The sequence below is a fragment of the Oryctolagus cuniculus genome, chromosome 15 (genome assembly GCF_964237555.1).
Source record: "Oryctolagus cuniculus chromosome 15, mOryCun1.1, whole genome shotgun sequence".
NCBI lineage: Eukaryota > Metazoa > Chordata > Mammalia > Lagomorpha > Leporidae > Oryctolagus > Oryctolagus cuniculus.
Genome location: NC_091446.1, coordinates 46,798,221 through 46,823,964, shown reverse-complemented (window position 1 = coordinate 46,823,964; position 25,744 = coordinate 46,798,221). Strand labels below are relative to the sequence as shown.

Here is a 25,744-nt window from a genome sequence, read left to right as displayed (position 1 = left end):
TTACTCCATTTTGTTGCAAATGACCAGATTTCATCTTTTTTTACGGCTGTATAGTATTCTGTAGAGTACATGTCCCATAATTTCTTTATCCAGTCTACTGTTGATGGGCATTTAGGTTGATTCCTGGTCTTAACTATTGTGAATGGAGCTGCAATAAACATTGAGGTATAGGCCACTTTTTTATTTCCCAATTTAATTTCCTTTGGGTAAAATCCAAGGAGTGGGATGGCTGGGTTTTATGGTAGGGTTATCTTCAGGTTTCTGAGGAATCTCCAGACTGACTTCCATAGTGGCTTTACAGTTTACATTCCCACCAACAGTGGGTTAGTGTCCCTTTTCCCCACCATCCTCACCAGCATCTGTTGTTGGTAGATTTCTGAATGTGAGCCATTCTAACCGGGGTGAGGTGAAACCTCATTGTGGTTTTGATTTGCATTTCCCTGATGGCTAGTGATCCTGAACATTTTTTCATGTGCCTGTTGGCCATTTGGATTTCCTCTTTTGAAAAATGTCTCTTGAGGTCCTTGGCCCATCTCTTAAGTGGGTTGTTTGTTTTGTTGTGAGTTTCTTGATCTCTTTGTAGATTCTAGTTATCAGCCCTTTATCTGTAGCATAGTTTGCAAATATTTTTTCCCATTCATTCGGTTGCCTCTTCACTCATCTGACTGTTTCCGTTGAAGTACAGAAACTTCTCAATTTGATGCAATCCCAATAGTTAATTTTGGCTTTGCCTGCCTGCTCCTCTAGGGTCTTTTCCAGGAAGTCTTTGCCGGTGCCAGTATCTTGCAGGGTTTCTCCAATGTTCTGTAATAATTTGATGGTGTTGGGTCATAGATTTAGGTCTTTAATTCATGCTGAGTGGATTTTTGTGAAAGCTGTAAGGTAGGGGTCTTGCTTCATGCTTCTGCATGTGGAAATCCAGTTTTCCCAGCACTATTTATTGAATAGACTGCCCCTGTTCCAGGAATTGTTTTTAGATCCTTGATCAAATATAAGTTGGTGTAGATGTTTGGGTTGATTTCTGGTGTTTCTATTCTGTTTCATTGGTCTATCCATCTGTTTCTGTACCAGTACCATGCTGTTTTGATTACAACTGCCCTGTAGTATGTCCTGAAATCTGGTATTGTGATGCCTCCAGATTTGTTTTTGTTCCACAAGATTGCTTTAGCTATTCGATTTCTGCTGTGTCTCCATATGAATTTTAGCATCATTTTTTCTAGATTTGAGAAGAATGTCTTTGGTATCTTGATTGGGATCGCACTGAATCTGTAAATTGCTTTTGGGAGAATGGACATTTTGATGATGTTGATTCTTCCAATCCATGAGCATGGAAGATTTTTCCATTTTTTGGTATCCTCTTCTATTTCTTTCTTTAAGGTTTTGTAATTTTCATCGTAGAGATCTTTAACGTCCTTGGTTAAGTTTATTCCAAGGTATTTGATTGTTTTTGTAGCTATTGTGAATGGGATTGATCTTAGCAGTTCTTTCTCAGCCATGGCATTGCCTGTGTATACAAAGGCTGTTGATTTTTATGCATTGATTTTATATCTTTCTACTTTTCCAAACTCTTCTATGAGTTCCAATAGTCTCTTAGTAGAGTTCTTTGATCCCCTAAGTAAGAATCATGTCGTCTGCAAAGAGGGATAGTTTGACTTCTTCCTTCCCAATTTGTATCCCTTTAATTCGTTTTCTTACCTGATGGCTCTGGCTAAAACATTCAGAACTATATTGAATAGCAGTGGTGAGAGTGGGCATCCCTGTCTGGTATCAGATCTCAGTGGAAATGCTTCCAACTTTAACCCATTCAATAGGATGCTGGCCATGGGTTTTTCATAAATTGCTTTGCTTGTATTCAGGAATGTTCTGTCTATACCCAATTTGCTTAGAGTTTTCATCATGAAAGGGTGTTGAATTTTATCAAATGCTTTCTCTGCATCTATTGAGATAATCATATGGTTTTTCTTCTGCAATCTGTTAATGTGGTGTATCCCATTGATCGATTTGCGAACATGGAACCATCCCTGCATACCAGGGATAAATCCCACTTGGTCTGGGTGGATGATCTTTCTGATGTGTTGTTACAGTCTATTGGCCAGAATTTTTTGAGGATTTTTGCATTTCTTATAGATTTCCCTGTTTGATGGCATATAAGTCCTTGTAGTAATTTCTGATGATTCTTTCTATTTTTGTGGTGTCTGCTGTTACGTTTCCTTTTTCTTCTCTGATTTTATTGATTTGGTTCTTTTCTTTTTTTAGTTACTTGAGCCAGTGGTGTGTCAATTTTATTCATTTTTTCAAAAAACCAGCTCTTTGCTTGGCTGATTTTTTTCAATGTTTTTTGGATTCAATCCTGTTGATTTCTTCTCTGATTTTAATTATTTCTCTTCTCCTACTAGATTTGGGTCTGGTTTGCTGCAGTTTTTCTAGATCCTTGAGATGCGTTGAAAGCTCATTTATTTGGTGCCTTTCCAATTTCTTGATGTAGGCACCTATTGCTATAAACTTCCTCTCAACACTGCTTTTGCTGTATCCCATAAGTTTTGATATGTTGTGTTGTTATCCTCATTTACTTCCAGAAAGTTTTTTGATTTCTCTTTTGATTTCTTCTATGACCCATTGTTCATTCAGCAGCATGTTGTTCAGTCTCCATGTGTTTGCATACTCTCTAGGGATTCCTAATTTCCACCTTCATTCCACTGTGGTCTGGGAAGCTGCATGGTATGATTCTAATTCTTTTAAATTTGCTGAGACTTGTCTTATGGCCTAGTATGTGGTCAATCCTAGAGAAGGTTTCATGCACTGCTGAGAAGAATGTAAAATCTTTAAATGTAGGATTGAAAGTTCTGTAGATATCTGTTATATCCATTTGGGCAATAGTGTCGATTAAATCTGCTGTTTCCTTGTTGATCTTCTGTCCTGTTGATCTGTCTATTTCTGAGAGTGGAGTATTGAAGCCCCCAGTACTATGGTATTGGAATCTAAGTCTCCCTCTAAGTCCCTTATCATATCTTTTAAATACACAGGTGCCCTGTATATAGGTGGATATACATTTATAATAGTTATATATTCCTGTTATATTGAACCCTTAATCATTATGTAGTGCCCCTTTTTGTCTCTTCTAACAGTTTTTTTGTTAAAGTTTATTTTGTCTGATATTAATATGACTACACCTGGTTTTTTTTTTTTTTCATTTCTGTTGACATGGAGTAACTTTTTCCAACCTTTCACTTTCAGTCTGCATGCATCTTTGTTGGAAAGATGTGTTTCTTGTAGGCAGCCAATAGATGGGTTTTGTTCCTAAATCCATTCAGCCAGTCTGTGTTTTTTAACTGGAGAGTTGAGTCTATTAACGTTCAATATGACTATTGATAAGTAGTGACTTTGCCCTGCCATTTTCCCAAAGATATTTTCTAGTATATGCTTTGAGTTTCCTCTGTTCTTTTGCTGTGAGGTTTCCTTCCTTTACCTTCTTTCATATTGATGGCCGTGTTTCTGTGTTTCTGTGTGTAGCTCATCCTTAAGCATCTTTTGCAGGACTGGACGAGTGGCGACAAATTGTTTCAATTTCTGTTTGCTATGAAAGGTCTTTATTTCACCTTCATTCACAAATGAGAGCTTTGCAGGATATAATATTCTGGGCTGGCAGTTTTTCTCTCTTAGTACCTGGGCTATGTCTCGCCATTCCCTCCTAGCCTGTAGGGTTTCTGATGAGAAGTCAGCTATGAGTCTAATTGGAGATCCTCTGAGAGTAATCTGACGTTTCTTTCTTGCACATTTTAGGATCTTTTCTTTATGTTTCACTCTGGTGAGTTTCATTACAACGTGTAGTGATGAGGATCTCTTTTGGTCATGTTTATTAGGGGTTCTATGAGCTTCCTGTACTAGGATGTCTCTGCTCTTCTCCAAACCTGGGAAATTTTCTGCTAGTATCTCACTAAAAAGGCCTTCTAATCCTTTCTCCCTCTCCATGCCTTCAGGAACTCCTAGAACCTGAATGTTGGGTTTTTTAATAGTATCCTGTAGATTCCCCACAATATTTTTTAGATTTCTAATTTCCTCTTCTTTTCTTTGGTTTGACTGTATCCTTTCCTGTTCTCTGTCTTCTAAGTCCGATATTCTCTCTTCTGCTTCACCCATTCTCTTTTGAAGACTCTCTAATGTGTTTGTCATTTGATCTATTGAGTTCTTCATTTCATTATGATTTCTGGTCACTATCACAGTTTCATGTTCTACTAGTTGCTTCATTTCATTTTGATTCCTCCTTAATATTTCATTTTCACGAGAGAGATTTTCTATCCTGCCTATTAAGGATTTCTGTAGTTCAAGAATTTGTTTTTGAGAACTTCCTAATGTTCTTATCATTTTTTTGAGGTCTGCTTCTTGCATTTCTTCTATCACATCATCTTCACAATCTTGAATTGGGGTGTATTTTTCATTTGGGGGTGTTATAGTGTCTTCCTTGTTCTTGTTACCTCGGTTTCTGCATTTGTTTGGCATTGTGGAGATATTCTTTGGTTTCTTCACTGTGGTGTTTTTTCTCATTATACTATGACTCTAGATTAAGTGTACTGTCTGCTTTTGATGGATCCTTAGAGGCTGTAATGGGTGTGGCTAGAGAGCTCTGTTTGGTTCTTCAGGGTTAAGGGTGTGCCAAAGGTGACTCACCCAGGTTGTTCTCTCTCTCACTTGCCAATGTGCGCGCTCTCTCTCTCTCTCTCTTTTGACTCAGTTGGAAAGTAATTCTGCACAGCTGAGTGGAATTGAGGGTAGTTGATGTATGAAATCTGGCCCCTGTGGGTATTAGTCTGCTCTACCCCAAGGACCACACAAAGGGTCTATGCAGCCCTCAGTGTGGTCTCAAATTTCTCTGCAGTCTCTCACCACGTTGCCAAGGTTACCGAGTTTGTGTACTCGCTGAGTTCTCTCACCCCCCCCTCAGATTTTCACAGTCTCATTTCGTTAGCTCCACACTTTCACTAGGTCCTAACCTCCAGTTATTTCTCCCCACCAGAGTCAGGTTTTTCTGCTTGGCTGATGATGGGAGCTGCTTTACATATGTCCAAAATGGTGCCTGCTCTTTGTCTTGCTCGGCTTTGTAAGGTGAGTGGAGAGAGAGGATAGTGTCCAGTGTCCATGCTGGTTCCACTTATTTATTCGTTTTTTTTTTTTTTCTCTCCTCCAGTCAGCCTGGTGAACTTTCCCCAGTAGGGCTTCAAGCCTCGTTTCCTCTAGGCTCTTTCTGCCTTTCCCTCCAATGACTCGGGTTACCGAGATTTTTCTCTCACCTCTCCTTCCAGTGCTGGCACGCAGACTCCATAGCTCGGCTTCCGCGCTATGGGCGTCCTTGCTCCCCCCGTAGGTCCTCCGTGTCTCATCCACTAGAGTCGGAAAAGTTTCCTCTGCAATTTTTTTCCTGATCCTTTTCCTGAGACTACAATAACTCCACTTTTATTAAACTATCTTTACCTGGACTATCAGTGTGTGCCCTCACTATTCTGCCATCTTGGCTCTGCCAATCATAATAATTTCTAACAGTTTTGATGCAATGATTAAATTATATAATCTACATAAAAGTGGCTTTTAAAGTAGAAGATACTCAACAAATACCAGTTACTATATATATATATGTATATATATATATATATATATAGAGAGAGAGAGAGAGAGAGAGAGATGTATAGAGATATACATAATAACATCTACTTGGAATACAGCACTAATTAGCATTTATACTCAACATCTAGCTTTATTTAGTAACTGCATCTTGACATCATTATATTTTAGTTTTGTGTATTAAGTAAGCAGAAGTAAGTAACTGTGATTTTTTTACATGCACTCAGCATAACACCTGACAAATACTACATCTTAAATGCATACTGGTAAACTGAATGATAAAGTGACAGTTCCTGTGTTGAGAACTGAAAGTATACTAACAATTATTAACTCCCATCAAACAGACCAAAAACTGACTTTTCAAAATGTGTAGATTAATTGCAAACAAGGATCTGCAGCAGATTAAATATTTGTAGAAAACTTTATGACCTAAATTTCTTTTTCCAATTTGCTGGCATGACATTTCAGATAGAACTAGATGTAAGTGATCCCCATACCAAAATAATGAGTAAAAATATTTGAAAACACTAAACAGTATTCATTTAACTGCATTGTGTTAAGATCTTAAGGACTCTAAAAATATCATAATCAGAATGTTGTTCATCAGCCAACACTGATACAACTGTACAGTTATTTCTAGATAGACATGAAATAATGCCCTGTTCCACTTTCCCATGAATAATTAGGTGCTCTACTAGTTACAAGTAAATAAGAAAATGGTAATATTTTTCAATATAGTCTTTTACTTTATGTAAATTTAATAAACATATTTTCTACCTCAGTTGAATGGTTTTGGTGCTTTTTAATCTTTCATCTATTCATTCCATGGATACATATTTTATGAAGTATTCTATATGTAATGCTAGACTCACAGGGTTGGAATAAATAGAAGGACCTCAGCCCTTTGGGACCTCACAGACTCCTGATGTTTCAGATATAAAATAAACATATGTTCCATGCAAAAGTAAAATTGCCACATACACCATAAGGGAAAAAATATATTCTATGTGTGTGAATAACAGCTTCCTCTGATACATTGAGAAGCTAAAGTGCTCTGAGGAGGGGCAGCTTTTGACTCAGTGGGTGGGCCATTCTTTGGAGCAGCCTCATCCCATATTGGAGTTCCATTCTGCATTGTAATGCCTGGGCTGGAGTCCTGCTATATTCTCCTTCCAAACTTACTGCTGATGTGCACCATGGGAGGCAACATGTGATGGCTCAGGTCATTGGATCCCTTCCACTCATGTGTATATCTGATTGAGTTCCTGGCTTGTGGCTGCCACCTGTCCCAACCCTTGTTGTGGTATTTGAGGAATAAACCAGTGGATGATGCATTCTCTCTCTCGCTCTTGCTCTCTCTCAGTCGCTCTCTCTCACTCTCTCCTTTTCTCCCTCTCTTCCTCTCTCCTCCTCCCTCTCCCTTTCTCTGCCTTTTAAATAAATACATTTTAAAAATGAAGTGCTTTTGGAGGGAGTGCTATGCAAATTGAGAACTGAAGAATGAATGGAATAATAAGATGATCACATAGAAGAAAGTGCAAAGGCTAATAGAGATTAAAAAAAAGTTGTGCAGTACTAAGTAAATAAATAACACATTAGGGAATGAATATAATGAATATAGCACATGGTACATTTTCTTTTTTTCTATTCTTTACCCTATTGTATTAAGCTATAAATGAACTGTAGGAAGACAGACACAGTAGGAGATGATAAAGGTTGCTTTCTTCAGTTTTTGTAATGATAAAATCTTCAGCATCTGAACCCCATCTGAAGAATGATGGGAATAGATGCAAAAAAGAAGTATATGGAGGTGTGTGGAGAGAGGGGGGAAGAAGGAAAGGAGGGAGGAAGGGGTTATTATTATGTTCTTAGAGTTGTGTCTATACCACATTGAATCTGATAAAAACTAATTTCACATTAAAAAATGAGAAAAGCCAGAGTGGCAGTACAGTGCCAAGAGCATCACGCTAAGGACTGAAGCGGGGATGGAACCGGTGATGGAGCTGCTCCTCAATTGCAGCAGCAGGAGGACAGAGAAGACAGATACAGACACCGAGCACACTGTAGCTTTATTTTGGAATTGACACTTCCATGCTTCAGAATAATCAGTGAAACTCATCGCTCTGGATACACTGCACTGTATTTCCCATGGTTTTATGACACGACTTCTATTGATTTTTCAGACTAGCTTGCTGTGCAGTAAGGAAAATGAGAGAGAAATCACTGACAATTTTCTGTAATTTGTGTTTGTATGTTTTCTAATTGAATGCATCTAAATTCTGAATTGCTTTGTAATAATCTTCAACATGTGTATTTTTGGTAATATTAGTATTAAATAAGTAAAGTATTTCAGAGTAAATGTTATATTGTATCCAGATCATCCTACTGTTTATCTCTGGACTCCAACCTACCAATAGCTAGAATAATAAATTGGCTCACCAGTCAAAATATCCTCTTTCCCTGCACAAAGATCGCAGAGAGTAGTTAATGACCTAAATTCAAAGTCACGTTCTCTTATTTGCTAGCCATAAAAACCTAAACCAGTTTCTTTGCTATTGTGCCATATCCTTTTATGTAAATTAGTTAATAATAACTATCTTGATGAGTGTTTGAAAGAGCTGAACTACAGAAAAGATGTAAAGATGACTGCTTTTAGGACTTCTATTAGATACACATCAAATTCCATAAGAAAACATGAACCCCATCTTAGGGTACAGGATATTAAAGAAATTATTAGTATTAATTAGGAAAATCAAATTCTGATTTTTGTGACTTTAATGCCATCATGTCCTTAATTTTTTTTTTACTTACAATAAGTGGTTGGTTGCTATTGAAGTGAATTTTTGTACATGTGTGTGGATGTGTGTGTTCATATATAAGATTTGCTATTTTTTGTTAAGTCAGAAGTTCAGTAGATACATACTTATGATAGAGACTGCGATGTACCAGCAAATCCCATTTCAAAACAGAGCTTTTAAAGTCTCAGCTTCTGGAAGAAATGGAGAAAAATATCCATCAACTGCCAACCACTTTAGGAATGGTCTCTAGTGCAGAGGTTGCTGTGGGCAAGGATCACACCATTGGGTGTAGTCCACATCCTGTTTGAAACCTGAGAATAAAGGTGTGGTCATTTGTTGCCAGTTTGGAACAGCTCTGATCTGCAATTCGAACTCTAGAGCCCTTTTCATGGTTGACAAAAGCTGCTGCTGACCCTGAAAAAGAGCTAGACTCCCCTTAATCCAATTCTGCCTTTGTTCTCTGTCTTTGAAGGATTTACTTGGAAAACATACCCATTAAAAAATACTTGCAACTGATTTCTATCTCTGCTTTCTTTTCTAAGAACCCAACCTACAAGTGAACCCTTCTAGGATTTAGCTGCTTCTTCAAGTCATACAAGAGTTAAAGTTGGAGATTTTGTTTGTTTAGCCTGCAAAATAAATAAATGTAGACAATATATTTTTTGCCTGTTTGCTCACTATTTAGTTTCTGGTATCTCTGATGGATTGGTTCATTGGGAGTTCTGAAATTCAGGACTGGAAATACTCCCTGTGTGAGTTATAATTCACAACGTGGATATGCAATGAGTGCAGCCTCTTTTTCGCTTTATTGTTCCTTCTATCTGAACATGTTTAAGAGGAGTTCCTCTGAGTCTGCAGTCTTTTCTAATGGTTTTATGACTCCTCAGTACTAAACCCATCCACGTCTGCATAGACAGATTTCTGTCAAGAGTGCTCAGTCTTCATGAAAGTAGCAGGAGTAATGTTTCCTCTGGGCAAACCGAATCAGAGTGGTTCACACTTGAAAGGTTGGAAAGTAGCTGCAGTCTCCATTTAGCTTCCTCAGACTTTGAAGTGGGAAATAGGCAGTGGCTTTCTTCTTTATTATCTGTAATGATTTTTTGAGGCAGATTATGGAGTTTCAGTTTTCCAGAGTAATATATCTTTAAAAAAATAAACTTAACCCTTCTATCTGATCTTTGGTTCCAGACTCCGGTTATTTTATGTCATTTAATTCTACTGACTAGATACTTTTTGTGAACTGGTTATGGTACATAAAAGTAACTATTCATAGAATAGGTCCCACTATTATTAGGGAAAATTTTGCATAGCCAATTAATATTAATATGTTCATATTGACCATGTGCTGGCAATTTTAAAAAGTTGTATCTCCAATTAAAGTTTCCTCTAATTTTTAAATCTCTAATCTGTATTTCTAATTTTTAAATTTCTAATCTGTATTAATTCTAATAGCCAAAAGGAATTTTTTAGGACATTGATGAAATATTCAGAACTTTTATAAACTCTCAAATCTAAAAACATATAATACCTATTTAATAGTAATATGAACAGCAGTACCATTTATATCAAAGTAAAAGGAAATAAATTGTTTAAGGTCTGCTGCAGAGTAATCATTTTGAAATGGTTAACAACTGTTTATAAAATCTTAATGTGTTGCTCAAAGTTAATTAATGCTATAACTAGTATTCAAACAGTATTTTACACTTTATGTTTCTGTGTGGGTGCAAACTGTTAAAATCTTTACTTAATATATACTAAATTGATCTTCTGTATATAAAAAGAATTGAGAATGAATCTTGATGTGAATGGAATGGGAGAGGGAGCGGGAGACGGGAGGGTTGCGGGTGGGAGGGAAGTTACGGGTGGGGGGAAGCCATTGTAATCCATAAACTGTACTTTGGAGATTTATATTTATTAAATAACAGTTAAAATCAGTAGCACACAGAAACATACAGTGGAATTCCTCATAAAATAAACAAATAGTACATGTTAATCTAAAATTTTTAAAAAATAGAATTTTTTTAAAAAAGATACATTGGAATGAAGGCAGCTAGAAAGGGAAGAGCACAGCAGTTAGATTTTTTAATATTTATTTTATTTACTTATTTGACAAAGAGAGAGAATCATCCATCTGCTAATTTACTGCCCATATGCCCACAACAACTGGGGCTGGGTTAGTTTGAGTCAGGAGCCAGACACTTCACTCGTGTCTCCCATGTGGGTAGCAAGGACTCAAATATATAAGCTACATCTGCTGCTTTCCCAGACATGTTAACAGGAAGCTGGATCAAAAGTGAAGTAGCTGGAACTAGATCTCAGACACTCTGATATGGAAAGCAGGCATCCCAAGTGGCAGCTTAACCCACTGTGCCACCGATGCCTGCCCTGCACAGCAGCTTAAGAATCCATAATTTGTGCTTTAAATGACAGTTCTACATTTTGTAAATCCAAGCTCCTTTCCTCTGCATGAATGCAGTCCTAGGAAGTTAATAAGAAAAGATAAGCTTCTCTTTCCAATTAATTCTGTTTCACTGATTTAAATGAGTATGTTGTACAAGACAATATAAAATATGATCCTCAGTTCTTTAGTGAATTTATGGCAAAGAAGTGAATATACAACATACATTTTTAAATTAACCTATTTAGTGATATCTCAGATTAAGGTAATGGAAAATAGCTGAAAATTACTGAATTTTAGGCTTAATTCAAGGAATGAGTGTTAATAAAATAAGACCAAGGGATCAGAATATATATCCTGCTTTATCACAAGGACTTTAATAAGGTGAATGAAGATGATGAGATCGTGACAGTATGCATAAAATGGAGAAAGCTCTTTTACTTGTGCAGTCTTCTGGGAAACAGTGTGACCTTTTATCCCATGAAATGAATTATAGATCATATTTAGGAATTAGAAAACTCTCTCATTAAATGAATATCGTATTTATTTCTCTTGCCTTAGGTATACACCTAATTTTTTTAAAGATCTATTTATTTATTTGAAAGGCAGAGTTACAGATGGAGGGAGAGAGAGAGCCTCTGTGTGCTGGTTCATTCCCCAAATGGCCACAGTGGATGGAGCCAGGAGCCTCTTCTGGGTCTCCCACATGGGCACAGGGGCCCAAGCACTTGGCCCATTTTCTGCTGCTTTCCCAGGTGCATTAGCAGGGAGCCGCATTGGAAGAAGGGCAGCCAGGACTGGAACCGGCGTGCGAATGAGATACTAGTGTTTCAGGCGGCAGCATTAACTGCTACTCTGCAGCACTGACCCTCATACTTGTTATTCGAATATTGGAATATTTCCTAGAAAATCCAGTCATGTGCATTTCACAGAGAATCCAATGGTTGTCACAGTCTTTTCAGTTTCCATTTTTTGTTGTATATTTACCCTCAGCACTAATATAAGAAAATCATTTATGAGACAGCATGATGTAACAAAAAGCTCTATGACAGACAGAAAAGTAACACTGAAGACATGAATTGTTCTTTAGGGAAGTTCATGGACATATTTATATTTCATAGAAAAGAATACTGAATAGAAATAGAATTAAAACAGCATTAATATATATGGTTATAAAGACATCTGATACGTAAAATATTATATCTTCAATGAATATAGTGGCAAACACTTAAAATAGCAAAAAAAAAAAAAAACAGTAATTGAAGTATGTGTTAAAACTTGAAAGCAAAAGGTAAGCACAAATAAATAAATAGAAATGCCGGAGCCAAGTAGATTATCACATAAAATGCAATCCATAGTGCTGGGGCCTTTCTGTAACTCCACTACTTAAAATGTGATAGGAGTTGATTATAAACCCAGACAATGCCCCTAATTACCCTGTGTAGTGGAAGGGTAAGTAGTGTATAAAACTATGCCCTCGGTGCTGTGGCATAATAGGCTAAGCCTCCACCAGTGGCGCCAGCATCCCATATGAGTTCTGGTTCAAGTCCTGCCTGCTCCTCTTCCAATCCAGCTCCCGGCTGATGGCCTGGGAAAACAGTGGGAAATGGCCCAAATGCTTGGCCCCTTGCACCAATGTGGGCAACCCGAAGAAGCTCCTAGCTTCAGAACAGCCCAGCTCCGGTGGTTGTGGCCATTTGGAAAGTGAAGCAGAGAATGGAAGACCTCTCTCTCTCTCTCTCTTCTTTGTCTGTAACTCTGCCTCAAAAATCAATACCTTTTTGTTTTTGTTAAAGAGTTAGTTAGTTATTTGAAAGGCAGTGTTACAGAGCTGAGCTGATCCGAAGCCAGGACCTTCTTCCTGGTCTCCCATGCAGCTGCAGGGCCCCAAGCACTTGGGCCATCTTCCACTGTTTTCCCACACTATAACAAAGAGCTGGATCAGAAATGGAACAGCTAGGACTCAAACCAGCGCCCATATGGGATACCAGTACAACAGGTGGAGGCTTTAGTCGCTAAGCCACAGTGCCAGCTCCTTAAATAAATAAAATAATCTTTAAAAAAAAAAAAAAAAGGAAAAAGAAAACAGTGTCCTATGATGAGTATTGCTGGGCCAATTTTTTTTTTTTTTTTTTTTTTTTTTTTTGGACAGGTAGAGTTAGATAGTGAGAGAGAAAGAGAGACAGAGAGAAAGCTCTTCCTTCCGTGCGTTCACCCCCTAAACGGCTGCTATGGCCGGCACGCTGCGCTGATCTGAAGCCAGGAGCCAGGTGCTTCCTCCTTCGTCTCCCATGCGGGTGCAGGGCCCAAGAACATGGGCCATCCTCCACTGCCATCCCGGGCCACAGCAGAGAGCTGGACTGGAAGAGGAGCAATGGGACAGACCCGGCGCCCCAACCGGGACTAGAACCTGGGGTGCCGACAGGTGGAGGATTAGCCTACTGAGCCACGGCGCTGGCCGACACTGCTTTTTAATTGTTTTCCAAAGTGTGTTCTATCACTGAGAGTTTTACCTGTGTTCAGAATCCCAAAGCATCACCTTAAAGATAGGAAAATTGAAGAATAAATCATTTCTAAAATTCTTTAAAAGAAGAAATCACAGTCTGCGTGTTTGCATTTTTGTGAGGAAATACTATTTACTGATTTCTCCAGGTAGAATTTATCTTTTCAGATTTGGAAGGAGAGCCTGCAGTAGTTATAGCAAGCAAATGAATATTTAATATAAAACAACTATTACTCCTTGTAGGCATCACTATATTGGCTTTAAGAGCTTTATGATTTATGATGAGGTCATGATTAGGCACCCATTGACATACATTTTTATTCCCAAAACCATGATGAAATTACTATAAAATGCAACAGAAAGTGATTTTTCTGAGCTGATTTTTTTTCTCTTGCAAAGATTTCTCATGTGGCAATAAATATGAAATCATGATATATACTTTTAGATATACATTAGACATTTTCTTTTTTTTAAATTTTTTTAATTTTTTGACAGGCAGAGTGGACAGTGAGAGAGAGAGACAGAGAGAAAGGTCTTCCTTTGCCATTGGTTCACCCTCCAATGGCCACCGCGGCCAGCGCGCTGTGGCCGGCACACTGCGCTGATCCCGAAGCCAGGAGCCAGGTACTTATCCTGGTCTCCCATGTGGGTGCAGGGCCCAGGTACTTGGGGCCATCCTCCACTGCACTCCCTGGCCACAGCAGAGAGCTGGCCTGGAAGAGGGGCAACCGGGACAGAATCTGGCGCCCCGACTGGGACTAGAACCCAGTGTGCCAGCACCGCAAGGCGGAGGATTAGCCTAGTGAGCCGCGGCGCTGGCCAGACATTTTCTAATTCCTCTTTCATGTGTCTAACCACTTCAATTTATGCATAAAGAACTTTACATTTTCATTCATGCTTCCTGTAAGAACTAAGCCCTTTCTTTCTGGATGTGTGTGTGTCTGTCTGTCTGTGTGTGCCACCTGCTCATGTAAGTTTTCCTTGTATTTTTACTCACTACACTAAAAATATTGTGTGGACAGATATCTTTGAGATATGAAGTTTTAGTTGGTTCAGTCACCAAAATTTTAAGAAAAATATTCACAAAATTGTTAATAGAACCTAATAGACTCACTATACCAGTTTTAACATGAACCTAAGGAAAATGAAATGTATGCAAGATCTTCATAAAGTTCATGAAAAATGTGCATTATCTTCTCATTCCATTTTCTATGAAATTCTGAGGAGTCAGATGGGTTATTAGGTAGCCAGAGTGCTCCCAGTGGAATTTGGGATGTAAACTATTTGCTTCCTTCCCCAAAAGAACATTATCTTTAGCAAGAACAAAATGTCCTCCTTCAGAATCTCCAAATTTACCATGAGAATAGCAAGGGAGTGGTGATTGCATCTGAGCTCACAGTTTATTGTGAAAACAAGTTACCAATCCCACCCTTCTGGATGGTTTTCTGTTTTATCTTGAGCAAGCCACATAGCATAAAGGACTGTAAATCAGGTCTTTTGATGGATTTTTTCCTGGCTTAGTAACTGAATGACAATCTGATTGTCAAGTTTTTTTTCCTTTGAAATTGTACTTGAAAACCTCAATGCCATGGGGTTATATTGGTTTTTTTCCTCTTTTTGGAAGCCCCACCCCCCATGTTGCTCTGGCTGGAGGTCTTTGACTCTAATAAATCTTTTTAAATCTCTGCTGTCCGCTTGGAAATTCTCCTTCCATGTGAATCAAAGAATCGAGGTAACAATAATTTCTCTGCTGCCATTTTCCTGTAACAAAATGTTTGAACCCATCTAGTAAAAATAGTCTGTTGGGGCCAGTGCTGTAGTATAGCAAGTAAAGCTACCACCTCTAGTGCTGGCGTTCCATATGGGCTCTGATTCAGGCCCTACCTGCTCTATTTTGGAGCCAGCTCCCTGTTAATGACCTGGGAAAACAGTGGAAGATGACCCAAGTCCCAAGGACTTGTACTCATGTGCAAGACCTGGAAGAAGCTCCTGGCCCCTGGCTTTGGATCGGCCTAGCTGTGGTTGTCGCAGCCCTTTGGGGAGTGAGCCTTCTCTCAATCTCTCTGCCTCTGCCTGTCTGTAACTTTGCATTTCAAATAAATAAATAAATCTTTTAAAAAAATAGTTTGCTCTACCAAAAAATTCTTGGACAACTTTAGGGCATAATATATATGTTTTAAAAAATATGTGTATATAGATATTAAAAACTGTAGTAACCATAAGCATGGGGTAGGGGATGGAATTGTGGCACAGTGGGTTGAGCCAGCACTTTTGATGCTGGTATACTGGTAGCTTTGGGATCCGCATGGAGGAAAGGCCTGTACTTCTGGGGAAGAAAAGTCCTTGTCAAGGTCCCTGCAGGTGCCTAAAGGTCAACCAATGAGGATCAGACCTGCCTCAACCTTTAACCCCCATACCCTGAGTCTATAAAAGGAGCTCTCCCAATCTCTGAGGCGCGACTTCCCCGGCCCCTGCTCTGTTGCTCCGTTGGGACCGGTGGAACCTCACTCGGGAGTGGAACCCCAATAAAAGTCTGTGAATTAATCGATTCATCTGCCTGGGAAGATTTGTTACGTGCCGGACACCTTGCAGTATACCACGTTGGAATGCTGACCCCAGTACTGGCTACTCTGCCTCTGATCCATCTTCCTGCTGGTGTTCCTGGGAAAGCAGTGGATGATGGTGTGAATAGCTAGACCTCTGCCACCCATATGGGAGACCAGAGCAAAGTTGCTGGCTCCTGGCTTCACCTAGCCCACAGCTGGTTGTTGTGGCCATTTGGGGAGTAAGCCCCTGGATGAAGGATCATGAAGAACCTCCCTCTCTCTTCCCTCGTACCCTGTCTCTCCTTCTTTCTCTGAGGCTCAGCCTTTCAAATAAATCAATCTTTAAAAATATAAGCATGGTCAGATTTTTATTGCCTAATTTGATCTAACTACTCTTCTAATTGTGTTCAGTCCTCATAAGAGGTGAAAACATAAATAGCCTTATGATTTTACAGATGAAGAATTGAAGTCTTGAATGATTGACTCACCCAAGATTATGGAGACAGTATGAAAATGATTTGTGCATCTAATCTAGGGTTTAAGCCCCTGAGAAATTATTAGTTTACATATGGGTTTTCTAGATTCCTACGGATTAAATATTTGAATATTCTAATGTTTATTGAAAGCATGTTCACTTTGCTTATGATTTAGGGGTTTGAACCCAAGTATGCTTATCACTTTCTTGTCAGTAAATCTACTTGCCATTGCTCAATAATAAATAAAAGGCATTTATGTGGAAAGAGAAAAACTTGCTCTTGTGTCATTAAATTGTTTCTCTTCTAACAGTTTTATATATCTTAAATGCTATGGATAATAACTTTTTAAAAATGTATTTCCATGAGTAATGTCATTAAACATGTACTGCCAGACTCCTGCTTCTGAGATCCCTGCTCAACAGGTTTTATGTTCTCACTTCAAGGTGAGAAAATCACTGTGAAGGACAAGCTCAAGTAGAGTAAAGCTCCCTACCAGCTTCCCACTGGGCTAATTGGATGTTGTGTAATATTTCACACTCTCATTACTAAAATACTATCTTTTTGACCTCAGAATTTTTTGATTGCAGGAGTCCCAGTAATGAGCTTCTGTTTTAATGAAGAGAAAGAGGCATAGTAGACAACATTGAAAATACAATGATTATAAAAGATGACTTTTAACATTTATGAAATGTGATCTTAATGATTAAAGTTTACCAGTACTATGCTCTGCAAGTCTTCATGGTTCTGTCCAGTGAAGTCTCTCCACAACAGCAGACTATTATCCAATTTTCCAGTAGTATGCATTCACAAATAAGTAGCTACAAATCAGAGACCCAAAGTAAGATGTAAAGCACAAAAATATCTTAACCATTGACAAATGATTATAAAGTTGCAGCTATTACTGTTTATTGCTTTGATATAGTACAAGGGGAGGAATATGTGTTGTTTTTCTTATTAACAATTTTAATTAGCATCTAATTGATTTTTAGGAAGATAAATGGTTTCATTACAACATCACATACTGAGCTGCTTGGCCAGCAAAGTTCTTGAGAATACTGCACAAACTAAAAGGTTCTATGTTTGATTATCATGTCCAACATCTATATTTACATAGTTAATCAGTGAAACTACCTTGTTCAGGCAGTCCATGGCATTTAACTTACTTTACCTTACATAGGCTCTGCAATTAATTAGAAGATAGAAAGTAAAGAAGAAGCCCTGCATTGATTTGCCTTCATTAAATGTATGTCTGACTGACATTTTTTCAGAATAATTTTTATGGAATGTTGGTCTTTATTTCATAAGTATCAAGTACATTTCCTTTAAAGAAGGTAGACATTCAGTGAATTAATTGGTAGTAGAGCAGAAAAAAGCACATGTATACATTAATTTAGACATATTAATCATGTTTTATACAAATTTAAATGGATTTCACAGAAGTTATGACACTCTATTGGTAAAGATACATCATATAACATTAACACTTATATTTTGTCTGCTGGGGAATATTTGGATATTTTCTCTCAATAAATTATCTCATTGTAAAATATGGATTGCTGTGTGTGTGTGTGTGTGTGTGTGTGTGTGAAGATGTAATTATTTATTTGAGAGTTACACAGAGAGAGAAGGAGAGGCAGTGTGAGGTCTTCCAACTGCTGGTTCACTCCCCAGTTGGCCACAAAGGCCGGAGCTGCGCCGATCCAAAGTCAGGAGCCAGGAGCTTCCTCTGGGTCTCCCACATGGGTGCAGGGTCCCAAAGTCTTGGGCCATCTTCTACTGCTTTCCCAGGCCATAGCAGAGAGCTGGATCAGAAGTGGAGCATCTGGGACTAGAACCGGTGTCCATATGGGATGCCAACACTGCATGCAGTGGCTCTACCGGCTATGCCACAGCACCAGCCCTGAGAGAGAGAGAGAGAGAGAGAGAGAGAGAGAGAGATTTATCTATATATATTCATCTATATATATTCAAAAGGTGTGAATAAGATTAAGGATCTTTATAAACCTTTAAGAGTAGAAGAGGAAGGCTGAAGAGTGGGTCAAAGGGATGAAGTGAATGAAGGAGTAGAGATTAAGAAAAGATGGGAGGGACTTGACCGCTACTTTGAAAGATAGAGGAAATGTTACATGAGCCTAGGGACGTGGGTGATTTCCACGTTGGCCTTTTTCCTCACGAGGCTGTGAAGGAAGGTGGGAAGGGTCTGAAGCCTTCAGCAAGCAACTGGGTTCTTTTTTTAAAGATTTATTTATTTTAAAGATGTATTTATTATTTGAAAGAGTTACAGAGAGAAAGAGGTGGGGGAGAGGGAGGGCGAGAGGGGGAAAAGGGGAGAGGGAGAGGGAGAGGTCTTCCATCCACTTGTTCTTTCTCCAAATGATTGCAATGGGCAATGGTCAGGGCTTGGCCAGGCTGAAGCTGGGAGCTTCATCTGGATCTCCCACATGGGTGGCAGGGGCCCAAACACTTTGAGTCACCATCTTCTGCTTTCCCAGGCACATTAGCAAGGAGATGGATTTGAAGTGGAATAGAAAAGATATGAACCACCACCCGTATGAGATGGCAGTGTTGCAGGTGGCAGCTTAACTGTGCCACAATGCTGGCCCCCAAGCAACTGGATTCTGTGAAATACCTGGAGGAACAGGGTCGCTTGCTTGGTGCAGCAGTTGAGCCACCCTGTGGGGTGCTTGCATTCCATATTGGAGTGTCCAGGTTCAGTCCTGGTTATTTCCTTTCTATCCAGTGCCGTGCTATTGTGCACCCTGGGAGGCAGCAGTTGATTATTCAAGTACGTGGGTGCTCACCATTCTTGTGGGAAGTCTGATTGAAGTCTCTGGCTCCTGATTTCAGCCTGGCAATCCTTGGCTGTTACGAGTATTTAGGGAGTGAACCAGCAGATGAAAGATCCCTGTCTTCCCATCTCTGCCTCTCAACCTCTCTGCCTTCCAAATAAAATGAAAATATTTCTGAATGAACAAGGAAATTACATTTTCCTAGAGCCTTCAAAAAATACTATAGCCATGCCTAGACCTTGATTTTAGGTGAAACTCAAGTTGAACATTCCAACACAGCTTTAAAATAATAAATTGGTGTTTTCTAAGCTGGGAAGTTTGTGGTAATTTGTTAAAACAGCAATAAAAAGTGAATATCAGTGTTCTATGGCTTAGCTTGATTTGACTCAGAATTTTTTCAAATTTTTGATGCCACAAAAGCAATACATATTCAGTAGAAATCATAGCTCTATTTTTGAGTTTTGATATCTTCTGAAGCTATTACTATGTGATTTGATATTGGTTAGCATTATTGGGCAGCCCACAATCAGACACAATCTTATGAGGAGAAATAACCATAGAGGTGGACATTTACTATAGTGGCTAAAATGGCACTTGATTTGAGTCTCAGGTCTGCTTCTTGCTAATGTGCACTCTGGGAAACATAGGGTGTTTGGTCACATGGCTGAATGCCTGCCACCTGTGTGGGTAACCCAGATTGCATTCACAGCTTCTGATTTTGGTCTGGCCCAGTCCCAGCTCTTCCAAGCCTTTGGGGAGTGAACCAGCAAATAGAAGGTCTGTCTTTGTGTCTCTCTGCCTTTCAAAAAAATTAAAAGTAAATAAATAAACCAACAACACAGTTTAAGGTGTGATGAGATTCTGATGTTCAGTAGGTTGGGTTTGTTAAACGTAGTTTTGAGTTAAATGTTTTCAACAAATGATGTGTTTATGTATAACTTAAAGTTGAGGAATATCTGTATAGATATTTTTGAAAATCCTAGTGAAATATCATTTAACTAGCTGGACATATCCAGAAAACAGTGTACTGTCCCCTTTATACACATTTACACACAAACACACACAGCCACATTGGTCAACTGAATCATTTTCATAATTATTCTTCAGTTGTATGGATGAATGAAAAATAACTTGGTAAGTAAGAGTCATTTAAATTGCTGGTTTCATAAATGACTGACTCTATGATCTTAAGATACCCCATAGACAACAAAAAGTGATTGAATATTTCCCATTAGTATTATGAGAGGATAGCTATTTATATTGTATTATTGGATAACATTATTTTATATTGATCATTTCAGGCAAAAAAATGAGGTTCACAGCTTGACAAATTTGTCAATAATGTGTAGGCCAAGTCTACCTAAGTATAAAATCTTTTACAGTACCATTTTTCTCTTCAGGCATTATTGCAACCCTTATTCCATCTTTTCTCAGAAGTAAGCCTCAAGAGACGTGCACCTCCCAATGATGTTTATGTTTTGATGAATCAGGAACAATCCTATTAAAATGTCTGACTTTATGACATACAGAAGGAGCACAGTATCAAACATGATTTTCACATTTTAGACTTTATCAATAATTTCAAACATGACCCAAGAATTCAGCAACTCCACCCTCACATACTTCACTGGTATATAGAAAGCTGGATATATAACTACATGTGTCCTGTTAAAATGCATCATACTACATTCTAAGCTTTACGGAGATTAACAGAATATTGTGCCCTTAGCTCATAAATCAGCAACGTGTCTTGTTTCTATTCTTTGCCTTGGTGATAATTTGAAGCACGATTATATTCCATTTTATGGTTTCAAAGGTTTATTAAAGTTTTTTTGTAATTACAATAACATAAAGCATGATTTGAAACAAAATGTATAGATTTGATTGTGAGATATAATTTATATCATTTTGCAGTTTTAGGTAAGATTAGTCCTCATGATATCCAATTACAAAGGTATTTTCTCAAACGTTTGATGCAAAGTGACTTCACATGGGTTAAGTGTTTATAACAACATCAACAATTCTCAAGTATTATTTGGAGATCAGTGTACTAATGTTAGGAACAACGATTTTCAGGTTCGTTAGTTATTCTTTGACTTCCATCTGGGTTTTGGAAGATTGAGCAACAAATACCAATTCCTTGTAGTCATTTAATCCAATATTTATAAATTAATATTTATATGGAATTTAATATTTAAAATTAAAAATATAAATCCAATTATTTATAAATTCCACAACTATGTGTTAATTAGTTTTATATGCAACATATTGTACTATGAACTGAAGTGTTGAGTCATTTATTTCAGGTGTAACCCTAAGCACACAATTAAATTCCATAAGCCACAGCTTTCTCATTTACAAAATGGCAACAATGGACTTACTCTTGGAATATCAGGAGGAGTCAATGAAGTAATAGCGCAGTTAAATATGTTTATGAAAATTAATATAAAGTGCTTGAATAAAAGCTTGCATGGGATCTTGTCTCTTATTAAATTATGTTGAATTAGTTAAAAATTAAATGCTTACCTCAAATTCAAAATCTTATAGAGAGATAATAATACATGGAAATTCAGTATTGTATGAGCATCCTCGGTTGTTACATATTACTCTTATTACTCTTTTTGCTAATGATATTAATTTGCAAGTTATGTCCATTTGGAATGAAGAATTTTAAATTATATTTCCCAAGTTTTACTCCTTGCATTGCATTTCTATTCAACTTTCAATTTTCTCCTTAGGGAAAAACATTTGGTTATAACAAAGTGCTAGAATTTGTCAATTGTCCCTTCCTGATAAGGCAACAGATATCAACATCTTAACCAAACATATTTGAGTTCTTTATTTTATTTTGTTTTGTTCAGGCAACAGACCCAGATGCTGGAATAAATGGCCAAGTGCACTACAGTTTGGGCAACTTCAATAATCTTTTTCGCATCACATCAAATGGGAGTATTTACACAGCTGTAAAGCTAAACAGGGAAGTCAGGGATTACTATGAACTTGTTGTTGTGGCAACTGATGGAGCAGTCCACCCTCGTCATTCAACTCTGACCCTGGCCATCAAGGTTTTGGATATTGATGATAATAGTCCTGTATTCACCAATTCAACATACACTGTTGTTGTGGAAGAGAATCTGCCAGCTGGTACAACATTCCTTCAAATAGAGGTGAGTGAAAGAAGCACTGATTTCATGAATTCTACATTTTCAGATTTTCCATACAATATCTTTGCCAAATTTATTAAATAAAATTTCTTGGAACATAGGTAAATTTCAATTGCAGATAAACAACATGTTTTAACAGATCTCAATATTGTATATTATAGTTTATGTGACAACCATATTTTATTTATCTCAAAAAATAAGGGGAGAAGTGGTGTACTTTTAAGATAAAAACTGTTTTATCTTAATTTTTATCTTAATTTTTTAATTTACAGAAGTAATGCTATATATTTATTTTAATGATTAACAGTATAATAATATATAAAAATACTTATCTCCTACCTTATGCCTCCAAAGTACTTAGATATTATTTTATGTATATTATTCATTTCTCACTTTGGACTCACACAAATATCCTATATTTGAATTTTTATAAATATGCATATGGGTATGTGCATATATAACATATATATGCATGAACCCATATATGTGTATATGCTTCCTATATTTTACAGATATTGTTCACTCATTAATTTTTTAATATTATATTTCCATTTTCTTATGTTTACAGTGTTGATATACTACAAGGGTCTTCCAGGACTTCAATATCATTTTTAATAGCATCTAAATATTTAAGTCCCCTTTTCAGTTTTTAGCTAAAAACATAATATTATCAGGAAATTTAATATCTTGATTTAGTATGTTATCAGGTTATCCATAAATCTGTGTTTTTAAACATTTGCCCCATTTAATTCTTTTACAGATTGTCTATTAAATGTTTTTTTAGAAAAACAAAGGTATTTTCCTAATCTATCCTATAAAGCACAAATTTAAATTTGTTAGCATGATTTTCAAGAATTTATATTCCTTCCATTTTTCAAATCAGTAGATATTTGCTAAGGTTATTAATAATTCCAAATAAAGATGATGATGACCAGTGAGAGAACAATTATCTCTTCATTTATTCCTCCTTCTGTGCATTCATTCAACAAACACACATCTTCAGGGTATAATTGTATAACAGGTCCACTGCTCATCTTTGGAGATTTAAAGGTGAAGATGACAGATTCCTTGCTTTCATGCAGTTTTCATTCTGAGTCAGTTACTAGACTAGTTCTGAGTCAATTACTCAATAGTTAAAATAAACATCCTAAAATGGAGATACAAGGAATCTAGGAAGTCATAGGTAGAGCTCCTAAGCTAATCTTGAGGGCAAACTCAACAATAACTTGGGTAAGTTGGTTCTACATTGTGAACCGAGGGCCAAGTAAGAGTTACTGAAGCAAAACAGTGAAAAAAAAATCTGCTCAAAATCCTTGGCGAGAGGAGAGATTGCGGGGGACGGGGGTAAGAGCAAGAAAATGTCATGCTGCTTCTCACTGTGGTCAGCAGATCAAGCTTGATTGGAAAGGTAATTGGGAAACAAGATAAATTTTAGGCCAGAAAAGGACATAATGAAAATATCTGGCTTCACAAGCTCTTTTTCTGTAATGTCAGTGATTCACTGGAGGGGGCTGAGACTGAAGTTCACAGGAACGTTTTGTCATCAACGTTTTGACAAACCCTCAGCTTCCGCATCTTCATCATGCTTATTCCATTTCTCTACCTGAGTTACTTTGCCAGTCAGTACTGCCGAGTAATACATTCATTCCCCTTCCACAGGATCTTATCCTTTTTCCCAGAGGATGACATTCACAATTCAGAGTCCTTATAAATGACATCATTTATTTCTTCCTTATATTTTGGTATGTCAGTCTTGTTTATTCTCTAAGGACATAAACTGGAGGGCACAGACTGTGCCTTGGTTCATCTCATTGCTCTCTATAAACAAAAGGATTTTATGAATGAAATATAGAATTGCTATTGGAAGAAATTTTTACTTACATTTTTAATAGCCCTTTAGTATTGCTCTGTTTATGGAAATCATCCAATAAAATTTATTTTTATATAAAATACCATTTTAATGATCACTGAACTAACAAAAATAATAAACATTTATGACATTTGTAACTGTGGTGTGATCCATTTAATTAGTAATATTTCAGTCAAAATCAAATAATAAAGTAAACATTGTCTAAATTATATGAGTCAATTTCTCTCTCTTTATCTTTTTTTTTTTTTTTTATTTTTTGACAGGCAGAGTGGACAGTGAGAGAGAGAGACAGAGAGAAAGGTCTTCCTTTTGCCGTTGGTTCACCCTCCAATGGCCGCCGCGGCCAGCGCGCTGTGGCCGGCGCACCGCACTGATCCGATGGCAGGAGCCAGGATCCAGGTGCTTTTCCTGGTCTCCCATGGGGTGCAGGGCCCAAGCACCTGGGCCATCCTCCACTGCACTCCCTGGCCACAGCAGAGAGCTGGCCTGGAAGAGGGGCAACCGGGACAGAATCCGGCGCCCCGACCGGGACTAGAACCCGGTGTGCCGGCGCCGCTAGGCGGAGGATTAGCCTAGTGAGCCGCGGCGCCGGTTCTCTCTCTTTATCTTTTACTCCCTCTACATCTTTCCTCCCTCCCTTCTTCTCTGTTAAAAATTACTTAACAAAGATGCTTTTCTTTAATGATTTGTCTTTTGGTGATCTTTACACCCATGCTATTTATGTTATTCTAGGACATGATTGCCATCAGTCTTACATGTCTCTATTTTGGTAATGCCACTTATAGAACTATTCTACTTAACTTGTTACAGGCCAAAGATGTTGACCTTGGAGCAAATGTGTCTTATCGGATAAGAAGCCCAGAAGTGAAGCACTTTTTTGCACTACATCCATTTACAGGAGAACTATCACTTTTACGGAGTTTGGATTATGAAGCATTTCCAGACCAGGAAGCGACCATCACTTTTCTGGTGGAGGCTTTTGATATTTATGGAACAATGCCACCTGGTATTGCTACTGTCACAGTGGTAGTAAAGGTAAGGAATATAGATGACTTCAGATTGCTCGCTCCATGTGTAACTTTGATTTTTATAGGATACCTATCATATGTTGTGGCAATAATTCATGTTAGTATCATGCTACCAGACACAGAGCAAAGACATTCTTAATATGAAGTACGTGTGAAGATTTGAGAAATAATTATGCTTTTAGCTGTAAAAGATAAATTTGAAAGAGATTATCAATATGAATTTATAGACCATGGCTATATGGGCATGCCACTAGTCATATCACTCAGCCAAGTCGAAACTTCTTTAACCTACACATTTTTCCAAATTCCATAGCACCAGAGAAAAAAACCTCAATGTAAATTTTTAATTTAAACATTTTTAAAATAATCTGACTGAAAGGTAAAGAAATCTTGGTCTCTAGAACCAGTTAATTTGGTCTAGTTAGAAAACCCAAAATTTTGGCATGAAACAGGCTTCAGAATCAAATGGAATTGAGGTTATATTCTGGCTCAACCATTTTCAGAATTGATGATCTGTTAACTTATCTGAATTTATTACCTCATTTATTATAATATAATG

The 25,744-nt window shown here is 37.7% G+C and overlaps 1 protein-coding gene across 1 annotated transcript in view; it reads left to right on the top strand.

Moving 5' to 3' along the window:
* LOC100356485 (protocadherin-15) overlaps window positions 1-25,744 on the top strand; it is a 1,660,811-nt gene that overhangs the window by 1,424,653 nt on the left and 210,414 nt on the right. Inside the window, 2 exon segments of the mRNA XM_070057681.1 lie at window positions 21,985-22,290; window positions 24,968-25,192. Coding sequence (XP_069913782.1) covers window positions 21,985-22,290; window positions 24,968-25,192 — 531 coding nt within the window.